The sequence below is a fragment of the Hirundo rustica genome, chromosome 5 (genome assembly GCF_015227805.2).
Source record: "Hirundo rustica isolate bHirRus1 chromosome 5, bHirRus1.pri.v3, whole genome shotgun sequence".
NCBI classification, from domain to species: Eukaryota; Metazoa; Chordata; class Aves; order Passeriformes; family Hirundinidae; genus Hirundo; species Hirundo rustica.
This window is the reverse complement of record NC_053454.1, coordinates 65434587-65450555: the sequence shown is the minus strand read 5'-3', so window position 1 is coordinate 65450555 and position 15969 is coordinate 65434587. Positions and strand designations below refer to the sequence as shown.

General features: G+C 42.9%; 1 protein-coding gene across 4 annotated transcripts in view; it reads left to right on the top strand.

The window, feature by feature from the left end:
- The first annotated feature begins 480 nt into the window (after positions 1-480).
- TRPC3 (transient receptor potential cation channel subfamily C member 3) overlaps positions 481-15969 on the top strand; it is a 34874-nt gene continuing 19385 nt past the window's right edge. For 3 of the 4 annotated variants that reach the window (XM_040065635.2, XM_040065633.1, XM_040065634.2), the window contains exons 1-2: positions 871-1523; positions 9791-10562. In XM_040065635.2, the coding sequence (XP_039921569.1) occupies positions 1300-1523; positions 9791-10562 (996 nt within the window). In that variant the 5' untranslated portion in view covers positions 871-1299. Of the gene's footprint in view, positions 518-870; positions 1524-9790; positions 10563-15969 lie in introns of those variants that run through there. The other variant, XM_040065636.2, reaches the window with a different exon arrangement.

Below are 15969 nucleotides of genomic sequence, written 5' to 3'. Positions count from 1 at the left end.
GAAGTAATTGGAAAGCTTACATAAATTTCAGTTTCAGCAGCACCTGAGTGCAGATTTGGAATGCAGCTTCATGGAAATTTATACTGATACTGCCCCAAAGAAGTTTAAAGCAAGAGAAAAAAGGCATCTCAACAGCATGTAGACAAAGTAATGCCTTTATTATATTTAAATTAACACATGTACCCTATATGTACCTACCGTTCTGTATGTTCTGTATACAAAAGCACATCAGCTCTGCCTTGATTTTAAAGGGGTTGCCCTCCTATCACAAAATAATTTTCCCTGTGAAACAACACACGAAAAAAATAAAAATCTCAGAATAACTGAGGCTGTAATACATCTCTGTACAGCAGGAATTTTTCTGACTGGGGTCTGTAGAGCGTAATTAGTTCTGATTACATGCCATGGGCGTCTCAGCATCCTCCCACTGCTTTTCAGCTTGGCACCACACAGAACTAAAGTAGTCAAGCCTAAGGCAGAGACATCTGGAGCACGTAGGGGAACCTCGGCTCTCTCGGTAAGTCAGTCAAAAGCGCCTCTTTTTCACCTGAAACTTTAAACTTCAACTCTTTCCAGTGTGAGGCTGGGTATTTCTCTAAGTACCTGCCGAGCTCTGTGCAGGTTTGGCCGGGCTGTGGGCCGCTTTTGGGCCGTTTTGGCGAGAAATCCCTTTCTGCTGGCAGACCCCCGCCTCACGTTGTCACCGGGGCCAAGGAGCTCGGGCTCCCACAGGAGCGGGCGCCTCCTGAGGGCTCCCCTCACGGCCGGCTTGGCGGGAACAGGATTCACCTCAGACCAGCAGCGGCGGCGGAGGCACATTTGTAGCGCTGCCTCCCCCTCACGCCCCCACCTCTCCCGGGCCGTGAGGGGCGGAGGTGGGACGGGAGCGTCCCCTCCTCTCCGGAGCGCCCGCTGCGGGAGGCGGGTGCGCTCGCCGTGGCCCCGCTGCCTCCGTGACGATGCCGTCCTAGCGAGGGATGATGACAAGCAGAGGAGGAGGAGGAGGAGAAGGAGGAGGGGGACAGAGCCACCGCCGGGAGCCCTGTCTCTTGCTCGCCTCCCCGGCACTTCCCGGCTCCCGCTGCCGGGCTGCGCATCGCGCCGCCTTCCCGACGGGCGGCGGGGTGACCGTGGTTTCGTGGTGAGGGGTTTGTCCTCTTCAGGTGCTCTGTCCCCCGCCGGGCAGGGCTTGCGTCTCCCTCCTCCTCCTGCCTCCTTTCCCCGCCGCACACGCTGCCGGACGAGGCCGGCCGAGAGCGGGAGCAGCGGCCGCCGCCGCCGCCTGAGGGGACCCTGACCATGTCGAGCAAGAGCAGGAAGAGCAAGGAGCAGGGGAGAGTGACCTTCCCTCCGCAGCAGGAGGAGGAGGAGGAGGGGGCAGAGGAAGAGGAGCAGCAGCGCCGGCGCCGCGGCTGGAGAGGCGTCAATGGGGGGCCGGAGCCCCCTCCGCCGCCGCAAAGAGCTGTCAAAACCCTCCGGGAGCCCTACGGATACTACCCGCCCCCCCCTTTTGCCAGCACCATGTAAGTGGGGCCCGCCGGGGGGGGTGTTCGGAGGGGGCCGCCCGGCAACTTCCCCGGAGCGGGGATGCGGCTCCCGGCGAGTTTTGGGCCCGGGGGCGCGGCCGGTCCCGGCCGGCCCCAGCAGCGCGGGCGGGAGCGAGAGCGGCCGCCGGGCGCGGAGTGTCCCGAAGGCATCGTCCGGCCCCTGCCTGCCCTCGGCCCCCTCCCCAGCCCCGCGCCTTGGCTTCTTCGGCGACAAGCGGGGACAGCTATGTGTCGGGGCAGAGAAGATTCCATCCCTTCCTTTCCCCCTTACCCCCCTTTATTCCCCCCTCCCCCCCCCCCCCCCACCCCCCGATACAAGCGTAGCTGCCGAGAAACTGCCCAGTTATTGGCTCAGCAAAGGTTTAGAGAACCAATTCATAATGCTTCCACTTTATCCTTATATATTTTTTAAATCTGCGCTGAAATAAAACCAAATTCCCCACAGAAATCTAGGACACCTGTGCAGAAAAGCCTTAGTTCTGAAGATGCACCTTATCCTGTTTGGATGTGCTCTCCCAGAAGTTCCATTATTTTCAAAGATGCAATCATAAACGTCTGTCTGTCTAGATATATAAAGAGATGCTGCCCGTGCAGCTAGATTTACTGCAAGATAAATGCAGTCAATTTTACTAGTAGGGATGTTAACTTTCTTTTCCCTGACTTGCAAAATATAGGTTGTCCGTGAATTATTCACAAATTTTTACAACACGCTGCAGTTTAGGTAGGCTTAACCACAGAGGATTGCTTGACTATTTTATATTTTCAGGACAACGTTTAGTTCTTCATTAAATATTTTAATTATCAAATAGCAAGCACTGAGTTTTAAGATAAGATATTCAACATTTGTAGAAGCCTTAATTAAAATCACCCCAGAGACAACTGTAAAATACAGAAATAATTAGGATAGTGCTTGGAATGGGATAACTACAAATAAAAGTAGGGTTTACCGTGCCTGTACAGAGATTCTTCGCAAATACCCAGTGCCCAGCGATTTTCACTTTGAGTGAATTGGTCTCTCACATGTCTTCAGCTGTCAGAAAGTTAGTTGTGTTTGAGTTACTTGTCTAGACTCCCATGTAGATGATGGAATGGGACAGGAAATAGCAGTGGGAAAGGCAGCATAGTCATTTATCTTCTTTTTTGGAGGTGCCTGTCTTTATTTGCCATAAAAAGAGACTTGGACACATTATTTTTAGACAGTTGAAGCTGGTTCAGATGAATTGTAAGCTATGAGTCCTCAACTTCTCGGTCCCAAGTGTCCTTCTAGAAAGGTTGACATATTCCTGGTTTTAAGAAATGCATAGTACACCACAGGGGGATCAAACTGGGGTTCAGTTTACACAGCTATAGGTGTTTGAGCGTGGAGTGAGCTCTGTCTCATGGAATTGCTCCCTGGTAGATAATCCTTGATATCCTGGGAATCTGTGAGCCCAAGGGACTGACAAAAGGGCTGACATGGATTAATGTAGTAGGAGTGTATTGAACTGTTGGGGCATAGAGGCAGAAGACACAGAACTGTATTTTCCCTGTTATGTGCCTGTAGTCATCCTTGGCATAGCAGTGAGATTTTTCTCCCGGAGTAACATTCTGTGTTTGGTGCTAATACCTAAAATCATTGTGCATGTTAACAAGATAAAGATGAGCATCAGCTTGCTCCTAATGTGCTCAGATTGACACGTGTCAGGCTTTGGCAGGCACAGAGTGAGAATCCTTGGCTGGAAGGATTTATAGTCCAAATATTCAGCACAAGATGTAAGGGGAAAGAGGCAGGAAGATGTGAAGTAGTTTACCCAAGCAGGCAGACCTCGTTGGGTTTTTCAGACCTCTGAAAGCAGTAGCCTGTGCAAGGTGCCTGTCAGTGTACAGCTGGCTCCCTCCTGTGCCACATATTGCTGGGAAAAAAAGTAATTAACCTAGGATTCCCAGTAAGATTGCAGACTGGATGTAGTACTTGTACTGTATGCCCCAGTGAGAAAAAGGTGGATAAAACCTGTAAATTAAATGTACTAGGCTTCAGATACCTGAATTCCTGAGTCCCTCTGAAAAATCACAGCAGTTTTCTGGCTGGAGAGACAGAACACAAAGAAAGGACTAAGTTTCGAAGGAGCTTTAGAATTCTTTGTTGGTACAGCCCTGTTAACTTGGTTCTTTCCTGATCTGATGTTTGCCTTGTTCTGTGTGTCTATAGGTGCCCTCCTGCCATCAATATATAGTCCTTTTTTTTTTTTTTTTCCTCATAGGAATTAAGGTGGTTGGTATTTTCCTTTGAGGAGTTAGTGAAGGGTAATGGTCAGAAAAAGCTCTGCAAAGTTTTATGGGGCAGGAGTTTGTTCCATCCCCTAAGTGCATGTACACCTCCTCCTGATACCTTACTGTAATTTTTTCCCTTTTTTTTTCTTTTTTTGGACTAAATCTTTCCTGTTTGGAGCCAGAACTTCTGTGAGATGACACGAGGGCATTTTGAATGATGGATTATGTCATTTCAGACTAAAGGGAGAGCACAGACCTCAGTCAGATCTTGCAGCTGGCCTGATTTATGTTCTGCTGTACATCTGAATTAGCCTCTCTCTACTGGAAAGCCCAGGCAGTAGCTCACAGAAGGGAAAAGGAAGCTCTCATTTAATGCATTTAGGATTTGGTGCAGGGAGTCCCAAATTTTTTTGGAACATGAGCCAACATGCATGAAGGAGACCCTGGTTTTAGTGATGAAGAAACAAATTTACTAGTGGCCCATTCTGACACCTGGCTGTAGCAGAGCTTGGAGAGGTGGGAAAGCCTTCCTTTGGGAGAGGCAGTGAGGATGGGGATTGCTCCTCCAGCACTGCCTGTGGCTCTGCTCAGAGCCAGGAGCCACTTCCTCACATGAAGGAGCTGTTTTTTTCTGTGACAGTAACAAATAAAACATTTGAGATCGCTTAGTTTGAGAGATCTCAGGATTCATTAGCTACAACGCTGCTCTTATGTATGTGTATGTCTGAACACTTCTGTGAGGCAATTACCAGTCTCTAATTTTGAAACTGGGACCTCAGAGGTGACTTTTGGCAGAAGAAGAGGCACAATCTGCATCTCCTGCTTGGCTGACTCCAGTGTTGTTGCTTTTGAATGCTGCTGGCATTAGGTGCTTATCAGATCTCTCTGTTACCACTGGGCTGCCTTTCCTTTTCAGGGCTAGAATGGAATCGGGATCACTAATGTACTGTAGTTTAGCAGGGGGGTAAACTGCTTGTAAATTGTTGATGCCATCTTTTATCACATGTGATAGTTCAGGGAGAGTAACAGCCCGTTCTTCAGCACAAATTGCTCTACAGATCTGGGAAGGGCCAGGATGAAATCTCTGTTTCTCCTTTTACTCTCCTTTCCTTTACAATTGCTTATGCTGCGTGCAGTGTTAAAAAGTAGACTTAGAAACAAGACTGTAAATCTTTTAGATTGCTGTGGATAGTGAGCAGGATAAGGAAAAAGGAATTCTCAGGTCAACTCTTCATCCCACATATCTTTTCTGCTGCGGTTCTAGATTGAACATGAAAAAGGATAGGTAGAGTAACAGAGTAGAAATCTGTCATTGAAACAGCCCATGGCAGAAGCAGAGGGGTTGTTGTGCTTTTTCCAGCCCTTTGCAGTTGCTGTGCTTGCTCAAATGTCTCACTTTGTACATTCCTTGTAGAAATAACTGACCAGGCAAGGATCTGATGCAATGTAAGGTGATAGTAAATGTGATGTGTGCAGAAAACAGGACACAAGTGGGCATTGATTGTTCAATAGAAAATCTTTCTTTTAATAATTTTTTATTTCCCATATGAAGGTCATACATTTTAGATTAAGATATTTGAGGTAAGCATAAGCATGTTATAATGTAAGATAGGTTTTTGTGTCTTATTTACCAGGTCTGTAATGAACCAATTAATTGTTCAGAGTGCACATAACATTGCTCTACCTGAGAGCTTGTGATACTTACCACTAGGTAAAGGTCTTGAAAGGTGCTGTGCTGCTTTAGGAGCCTCGGCCTCACTCATGTGGGAGTTCTGCTACAAAGCAGAGCTGATGAACGGGTGATTCTGAAGGTTGTTGTACAGTTCTTGAAGTTCTTCCTTCTTTCCTGTGAAGTTTTTCAGTTCCTCAGAACAGCTGCTTAACTGCTGCAGGCTCGGGGCCAAGTGAAACATGTCCAGATGTGATGGTGCCAGGTGTGCTTCAGTTAACATGACTGATCTCCAATTCCATCCCTCTTTATCTCTGCTAACTAATTAATACAGAATAATTGGGCATTTTTCTTACTTGGGGTTTTTGTGTGTGTGTGTGTTTTCATTGGCTTGGTTTTTTGTTTGTTTGGTTTTTTTTCTGTGCATTCTACAGATATTTTTATATTTTTGTGTGTGCGTTCTCTCAACTATCTGGAACAGTTGGGAAGAGGAGCATCACGATTCCCATCTCTCCTTCCCTCTTTTTTAAATGTAGGTTGTCAGCGCCTTACAGAGGCTGAGTATCTGAACTTTAGAGGCTTTGGAAATAGAACACAAGTAATTAATGCACACTTAGTTCTGTTTTAATCATATTTTTAAGCCAGACTAATGATGTCAAGAGATGCAACTTGAGATTTTGCTGGTTTGATTATTTCAGATGGCAAATAATACATACAAAATATGCTGAAAATGGTCAAACACTTAAAAATTCTAAGTATTTTATTCATACTTTGGGATAGCTAAAAATATTAGATATAAGAAAAGGAAAGCAGAAAATGGAATAGGAGACCTTGTACCTGATGTTGCATGCATTACCCTGACCAGAGCTATCCTGGCTTCCTTGAATTTGCTGAGGGAAAAGTGGAAGAAAAGAGGGGAGAAGTGTGGATGAACACAACAGCCTCATGGCCCTGTGGTCCTGCGTCAGATTTTTTGCTTTTCATTTTTTGGGGGATGTCTTGACAGTGTTTTAGTCATTAAAGTATTGCAAATCGATTGCACATAAGATGCATTGCACATCCTTATTTTGAGAAGTCACTTCAGATACATCATTTCTGTCACAAGGTTTACAGTTAAGGGTATCTTCTTTATTAGGAAGCCACTCTTGAAAGGACACTTTTGAAAGGATATGTATCTCTCTACAGAATTCAGATGAATCACCTCAGTGATCACCCACATAGTGGGGTTTGAAAGGAAGGTAGATGAAATGAAAATAAACGTCGTCTTTCAAAATATGCTGAAAAATTGTACAGAATATATAAGGACAAATGCATTGCATGTTTCATAAAAGATAAATGAGATTCAAAGTGGCAGTTTAGAGTCTTCTTAAAGCAAGAAGTCAGCATGAGTCAATATGTTTTGGTTTTTTGCATTTTTAATAGCCGTAATTTTTTTCTTCATAACATTACAGTAGACACTACATTTCTGCACCTGTGTGATTTTGGATGTGGAGGAAGAGTGGGAGTATAACAGCATAAAAGACAATAAGATCTCGTGTAAAAAGAAACTATGAGAAGACAATGTATCTGGTTTTACTTGTGATTTTGTTGGGGAATAAGATAGCAGCGCACTGTGGCAGTTCACAGTGTGCACTCTGGGCTCAAGACTTTATTTCTGAGTACTCTTAAGTGGGAAATATGCCTGAGGTTTAAGACATTAAATCAATTCTGTGTTTAACAGAGTTACAAATCCTCTCTGTTATGCAGCCTTTTTTATAGATTTAAAGACAGAAGTGAAAAAAAAAATAAAAATGAAAGGATGGATCATGTCATGTTTGCCAGAGCAGTTTTGCCACATCTTTCAAAAAGCAAATGGTAGTTAGCATTGCTTATACTGCGGTGCCACTCAGGCTGTTTCAGGTAGTCCAGAAATGCCAGCCACAGATATAAAGGTAAAAAGATCAAATGCTTCATCCCAGGAGAGACCTGCCCTTGCTAATGAGTTTCACAGTCTCTTTGCTTGATGTGCAACTGAGCTGCCCATTTGTGCTCACTGAAATGCTCAGGGCTTGGACTGGGTTTTAGGATGTTTGTAGCTGTGATAAAGTGATTAAGATTTTACATTTTGATGTAGATAGCTGGAAGGGCAGGCCTACCCTTACAACCTGATTGGAATTAGTTACGCCCAATGAGAACTCCTAGGGCTGGCAGAGCTGCAACCAGTGATGGCAGCGGGCGTACTTTGGGCAGTGTCAACCGAGCAAAGCTCGTTGAAGGATCCCACCCACAAAAACCAACCCCCACCAGCAGTTAGGAGGCTGTTCTCTCTCTGTGCATTTGAACCTGCATCGGTTTGGATATTTGCCTTTCGAAGCTGCTCGTGCAGGTGCAACTGTGTCCACTTTAATGCAGAGCCCCTGCATGCCCAAAGGTGCCCGGGGCATTTTTCGCTCTCTTCTATCCTTTTTGCAGACTGACGGGGTTTGCTTAAAAAGTGTCTGTTTAATATTTTGGTTTGTCCTTGGCATTCATTACATGGTCTCACATCTCTTCTAATGCACTGAGAGTAGAAGGATTAATTTCCTTTTCAGTTTTTCTCTCTGGCCTTTTACTCCTGTGTCTGAGTTTTTCAGCAAAGTGAAAAAAATTAATTTTCACAATGCTCCTGTAAAATGGGAGCCAACTGTTCTTTTTCTAAAGATGAGGAACACTGGCACGTAGGACCTAAGAAACAAATATGGAACATAAAAGATTTCTTTAGCTCTGTGTAGTGTGTGTATATATATGTGTGTGTGTGTGTGTGTGTGTTATATGTATTCAAAGCACACCCTCCATTAAGTCATACTGTTTATCAGCAGCACTTGGTGTCTCCATGCCCATCAAATCATCTCAAGTGATCTCTGTCCCTTGAGCTACTAGATTAACTGATACAACTGGAGGCTGCCTTCCTCACTATTGAGTTGGACTAGAAAAGGCAAGGGAGATTGCTAGCTGGTTTCATATTTATGTGCAGATGATGGGAAAGGAAGGTTAGGGTATCCTGAGTACATTTTCAGGCCTTTGGCCTCTGCTCTGGCAGCTGCGACCACTTTAGCCTGATTCCATCCATTATGTTATTTCAGACCTTGCCAGGCAGTTGTCTCCTTCTGCTGTTTCCTCCAGCTAGGCAGTGTCTGCTCCTCAACCCCTCATCCTAAGTCTCTTTTCTTTGCAATTTCTATCCAGTCTCACTGCGCTGAACCTCCCCGCCCCTCTCTTGTTTCCTTACCTTGCTAGATCCAGCTCAGCATCTAATCTGCCTGTTCTCTCAGCCAGTACCTTCAGTGGTTCACCTTCACTGGTTCATCATTCCAGTTTCTGTGTTTGCCAAATTAATTTGCTCACCTGTTCTTTTCACCTGTTACCCTTCTCTTTCCCCCGTCTTCCTTCTTTTGCAACTGGTTTCTGTGGAGAGTTCATGGAATCCCTGGTTCTCATTTTCCTTTAGAACATTTTACTTTTCCACACCCAGCTTTCCTCTTAACTGCAGCAGTTATCCCAATTTTCATTAATTAACTCTTTGACTTTCCCATTTTTTTTTTATTATGGTACAAGAATGTATATGCAGAGCCTCTCAGCTCCTGAAATGGGTGATGTAGAAACAGGCCCAACACAATCCACAGCATTGCAGGAGTCCACTGGAGGGAGAGCTGATCTCAGTCTGTACTGGGTGACTCCTGGTGTCTGGAACCTGTGAGCAGTTTAGTTGCATAAAGTCTGCTGAATCTGTATGTACTGTTGTTTTCCAAAAATTTGTAATTTGACCAAAGTGACTTGTGAGTAGAAGCTTCCGGGTTTAATGTTTCTAGTAGTAACACGAGAAGCTGTGATCAGGTTTCATCATGTGTTGCTTGACATGATGTCCTGAAGATAATGTGTTTTCACCTCACTTTTATGTGATCTACAACGTGGTAAGCATTAAGTATTGCCTTACTTACACCATCGGCTTGAATGCCTGTGATGGATAATATTAATTACCACTGAAAGCAGTATAGTAAATGTGTTTTCATTTTATATATGTGGTAAGTGAGCTGGGAGGGATTTCTGAAGAGGAGTGATGTCTTAAAAGAAATGAAAAACATTAATAAATCTTGACCATACTAAGAGAACAGCAATGGCCCGAGGTGTCGAGCCTGTGAGTGCCTTCAGATTGCAGACAAGCAAGAGCAATCCCAATCCAGGATACTGCTTGTCAGTAAATGTGCAAAGGACAAGGGACAAAATAACTTGTTTTAGCCACAGGATTGGAAGTTACAAATTACCACCATAGTGAAGATTTGTTACCTTTTCCTTGTTTTCTCCGTAGGTACATGGAAGAGAGCCCGTCCCTAAGGCGTATGACCGTGATGAGGGAGAAGGGAAGGCGACAGGCCATTAGGGGCCCGGCCTTCATGTTCAACAACAGGGGCACAAGCCTGACGGCCGAGGAGGAGCGGTTCCTGGATGCTGCCGAGTACGGGAACATCCCCGTGGTGCGCAAAATGCTGGAGGAGTCAAAGACGCTGAACGTTAACTGCGTTGACTACATGGGCCAAAACGCCTTGCAGCTTGCTGTGGGGAATGAACATTTGGAAGTGACAGAACTTCTGTTAAAAAAAGAGAACTTGGCACGGATCGGAGATGCCCTGCTGCTCGCAATCAGCAAGGGTTACATTAGGATAGTGGAAGCAATTTTGAATCATCCTGGGTTTTCGGTAAATAAGCGACTGACTCTGAGCCCTTGTGAGCAGGAGCTCCAGGATGACGATTTTTATTCCTATGATGAAGACGGTACCCGCTTTTCTCCAGACATCACTCCAATAATTTTAGCTGCCCACTGCCAAAAATACGAAGTCGTGCACATGCTGTTGATGAAAGGAGCGAGGATAGAAAGACCTCATGATTATTTCTGCAAATGTAATGACTGTACAGAGAAGCAAAAACATGATTCTTTCAGTCACTCTAGGTCAAGAATAAACGCGTACAAAGGACTGGCCAGTCCGGCTTATCTGTCCCTGTCTAGTGAAGATCCAGTGCTCACTGCTCTAGAACTCAGCAATGAACTTGCCAAGTTGGCCAACATTGAAAAAGAATTCAAGGTAATGGTGTTTTTGTGTTTCTCTGTCTTTGTTATTGTTTTAAAGTTGCTGCTACTTCATGTTGTCCTTACATGCTAAAACGATTCCCTGTGCTTTTACTTTTTCAATTACAAATACTCTCATCTTATTGTCTCTTTTATTCTTGATACATAAACCTTGAAAAAGAATTTTTAATGAAATGAAATTGCTTTTGCACCTGCTGTGTTTGGAGAAAATTGGTAAAATTGGAAACTGGGAAAAGCGGGCATTCTGATAACCTTGCAGCAGATGGAAAATAATTCTGGTTGCTGCAGCACACAAGGATCGTTCTTAGTTACAAATGCTGAGTAATATAAGTGCAGAAAGCAGAAATGTTTTGCTTTTCTTGAGGGTACTGCAGCATTGACCTTATTCCGTCTTTGTACTGATTTTGGCTGATGTCTCCTAATTGTTAATTCACTCCAAGGTGAATTTTTTTGGTTGCGCCTTTTAGGAATGTCACATGTTCAAAACGAGCTGTTAGACTGCTTACAGATAGATACTGGGCTTCTTATGTGGTTTTCAGCTGTATCTGGTTTTGTATGTCAGCGCTGTGACTTCTTTATATATTTCAGACAATTAATGGCTTGGTTAACTGTTGCGTTTTTTTAGTGCTTTTTTTAGTGATTTTTCAGTTCAGTTGGATACCTGGAAAAGGATCATAACAGCCATCTTTCCTCTTGTCCCCCGTTCTCCCCCTGCAGCCTAACCCCACAAAAATACCAAACCCCAGTAGACTGCTTGTAATGAGAGAAGCTTGGCTTGAGGAATGGCAGATTGCTCTCAGTGAGTAAAGTTATTCACAGCATTCACATTTATTGGGGTTCTGCAAGGCCAGTCTTGGGTACCACTTGCTTGTTTAATATTTTCAAAAATAATCTGAGAGAGACAAATGATGCATTAACCTCTCCAAACAGCCGCAAGCACTGCTTACCCTGTGGAGTACTCAGAAGGGATATACAACAACCTGGAGAAAGACAGGCAGAAATTAATAAAATGAAATTTAACAGAAGAGGAAGAAAACTCCTGAGAAAGAATAGGTCCATATTCAGCTGAGTGAGTTAAAATAGAATTTAAAAATAAATTTTCAGAAGGATTAATGTATTATAACACACACTGATGAAGTGTGAAATTCATCTTAAACCCTTCCTCCCCTTTCTTTGCTGAAGGAACTCACTTGTACCACTCATTCTGTGTACTGTGTAACCTGGAAAATTAGTTGAATACTTCCTCAATGTATTTATTCAGGGAAAAATGTCAGATTTTTCTTTTTCCTCAGATGAGAAGGTACCCAGCCACCAAAAGCTAAATTAGGGCAAGCTGCATTGTGTTTTTATTAGGCAAGGGTGTAGATGATTAGAACTGCATAGAAAATTTGAGTGGAGATAGAAATTCATGGGAGACTCCCATCTCACAGGTACTAATACCATGCATACAAATTTCATGAGAAAAAAAAGTAGCTTGAAATTTTGGAGGAGAAAAGGTGAAGTTTTTTTATTAAGCTTCTAATTTCAAACCAGAACTTTAAAAAATTATTTCAGTTCTTAAAATGGTAATTCCCTGTTGTTTTGTGATGCTTAAAACCCCAAGAAATTCACAGTTTTCAAAGATTTCAATATTTTTGGATAGCACTTGCATGGCTACTAACCTTGCCAGGTGTATCAGGTGATTCAGTTTTGGCACCTACAGTAAAAATTGTTCCTGACTCCTTGCTGGCATGGAAATTCCAGCTTCTCATCAATGTCAAAACATTCCAGTGAAATAATTACTCTCCTCATTGATGTCACATCTCTTTTTTTTTTCTTCTGTTTCTACCAAGCCTGATAGGAGAGCTGAGTGTTTTCCTGGAGTCCCTCCCATCTGTAACTGCCTTTTCAGTGCTTTCTTCCCTACAGATGTGTCATCTGGAAGTGCTTTGTCACATCCCAGAGGAGAAGGCTTCTAATCCAGCATTAGCACTCCTGCAGACCTCTGCTGCACTCTCCTCTAGCATCATCACTGGAAATGCTCGGGTATTCCACTCAAATTCAGTCTGTAGCACAGCACTGAGCAGAATTGTTTCAGCGTGGAGAAAAATGGGCAAAATAATTCATCTCTCTCACAACAAAAAAAATGGACAAACCTGTTTAAATCATGATTTAGTCCCAGTATCTATGGAATATTAAGGCCCACAATGTTTCCTGTGCATGATGCACTTCCAGGATGCAGAGAACTCCTAAAGGAAATGCTGTTCTGGGTGGTTTTCCCACAGAGAAAGAGCATAGGCTGAACCTGTTTAAAAACACCTGAGGGCCAAGTTTCCTGGTAAATGCTTGTTAAATTGAGCCTAACATCCATTGCATATGCAAAGTCCAGTCTGCCTCTGGTGCTTATCATTTACACTAAGAAATTCTAGTGCACAAACCAGGGTTTGCACAAGTGAATTAGAAGTTCTGGTAGAGTGACATAGGCCATTCATTCATGACAGGGCCTCAAGAAAACCTGATTAATTACACTGATTTTTAGGGTTTGGTTTTATTTTCCTTTTAGAAGTAAAGAAAATGGATTCAAAGAAACCACAGAGCCCTGGTTTTTCTTGGAAGATGCAAGACACATAGCCAAAACAAAAGTACTGAAAATTAATAAAAGTAGATGAGGAAACTGGAGGCCTAAAACCGTTTCATTCTACTCCTTTCATTTCCAAGCTTCCTTACATCCATTTGTAAAGTCCTTGTTTCAATCAACCTACTGTTTGTTCTTCTGCTCTTCATCTGTTACATTTATTTCCTCTTGACACTTTCACTCCTTTTCGATCTTTGCATCCACTTGTCATCTTCCTATGTATTCTTCTGTTCAATTCTCTCTTGGCCAGGGCAGGAAGTACAGTATTTCTCTGACTTTACTTGGTATTCCTAGTCCCCCTAGTCTGCTAATTCCAGTGATTACCTGCAGGATTTCATATGACATCAGGAATTTCAGTTTGATCTCAGTCAAGAATGCTACCAAATCGTAAAAACTGGAACTGTATCTTGTCTTAATGTAAATAAGTGACCATTACCATAGTTGGAGAATTATCTTTTCCTGTCCAGTAGCACCGCAAAATACTTTGCAATAGAAATATTCCAAATTTTTATGTTTTCCTGTTCTCCTATTTTTAGCAGACCATGGCCACTGCGGCTCGGCTTGGGGAGTGACAGGTTTGGGTTACTAAAGTTAATTGATACTCACCCCCCTCCCTGAGAACGTTAAAGCTGTTTCTGCCCAGGGAAGGGAGGATTTCTGGAACAGCCAATGGAACTTTCCTTTGGAGTCACTGCAGGAAGGGAGAGGACAAAGTAGCTAAAAAGCCCCATGGTTATCCCTTTATACCAGCTTTCAACCAAATAGCGTCCTGTGTAAGCAAGCTCAGTTCTCCCGGCTGAAATTGCTCTGGTAAAGATCAAAAACGTTGGAGTCCTGCTTTCTATAGGATAAATCCCTGCTCCCAGTTTTGCTAAAAGCTCCCACTGAACCAACGCAAGATGTGGACGTGCATCTGAAAGCAGAATCTGTCAGTGTTCCAAGTAAATTTACATAGTGTTATCTCAGCTGAACTAACAAAAAGTGTTCAAGCTTGATCTAGCTTTAGGCCCAGCTTTTGAAAGGACAGGGCCTAGATACATAACCGTCAGTGCAATTATGTGCTTGATTTGCATATACAGTTACATGTGCAAACTCACCATATATGTGGTTTCAAAGTGGCCATTTACCAGATAATAACATAAATTTATGATTCAGTATAATGACTGAATTAGTTGTGCAGTACTCACGAACTTTGGTGTTTGCAGGAGCGTGGCTCCTGTAACAGAACACAGATCCCTACATTTTCTTTGACTGCATGTGATGGCTCAAAATAAATTTCCTTTGCAGTGGTTACAAATCTTGTGTGAAATCAGCTGAAGGTTTTCTGTTTGTGTGCTTCGTTCTTTGCACACAGACCGATACATTCTTTGTCAAGACTCCAGGTGAATTCACAGGACAGTGCTTGATGTTACGAGTGAGAACAGGATACACAAATCTGGGCAGGCTGATATCCAGCCTTTGATGTGTGCCAGAGTCCTCTAAAACTGCTTGTGAGACACAGCTTTGCAGTTCCAGTCGTCATCAGTTGTCCTGTATGTACTGGAGTTAGCTGTGAAACGTGGGAAATGCGGGGTGTAGACTGATATTTTTTGTTGTTACAAAGATGTTTGTGCAACTGTTAGTGTTGATCTGGTGGCTTCATTTGTATGTTCTCAGGAGTGAGCAGAGGTGATTTGGATGACTGGGACCACAGATTAAAATTTCTGATATCCACACAACGCCCTAGAGGTAGAAGGTTGTTTGAGAATTGGGTACTGTTTGTCTGTTTAATTCTGTAAAGCAATCAGATAGACTGGGATAAATTTGATTTGCTAATACATAGGTAAATAAAGACCTGGAGAGGGAAATCTAACAAGTTTTCCTGCTATAAGATTCAAAGCCAGAGTGGGATATTAGGAATGCACGTACTGGTTTTCAGTTCTCATAGCAGCATTTGTGAGTAATGTAGGCTGTATTTAATCCTTAAATTTGGCAGAATAAAACCTCATCCATTATATCGTTAACCTTCTCTGGCAATAAGCATAACTTGTATAAGCATGTGGTGTATCTACCAATAAAGAAACATGTCATTCATGTTTCTACTGTTATTCCACTGCTATTAGAAGAAATTTGGGTAACTCTTGTGGTAGGCAAACATGCAAAGTGTGGAAATAACTCTTGTTATTTCCTAATTATTAGATATCCACTATTTCTTCTATTTCTTCAAAATTAGCAAAAGAATGGGAAGTCACTTTGTAATTGAAGCTTCTCCCTGCAACTGGACAGCCCGTGTTCATTCATACAAGGACAAAATTTGGGTTGTGTTATGTCGTAAAGCACTTGAATAATACAAAACCATCTAAACTAAACTTTATTAAACCTTAATAAGATACCATTTTAGACTGTGGATTGGATACAAATAATAGTAAAACAAATACTACTTTTTTTTTCTTGGGAAAGTTAAAAGTGCCTGCAAATTCAGGCGAGAAAGAATGTAGTTTCTCTTTTACTTATGTTGTATTATTACTGAAGTAATGCATGAAGCATATCCTCCCATGCACTTTGAATAGCAGATTTACAGCTACTTTAAAGTATTAGAGAAAAGTTTGTTATCAGTCTTGTTCCTGTTGAATTAATGTTAAGCTGTGTGTGATGATTTTCATGGCTTTTGCTCAGCCACCTCCTTTAATAAATACTTTCTTTAGCTGTAGTGAAATGTGCAAGCACCTCCTGCTTTAAATTAGATACTTAAGGAAGAGTGTTTGAGTTCTCACCGATGTTTAGGAATTCTTTTGTGGAAACAATATAA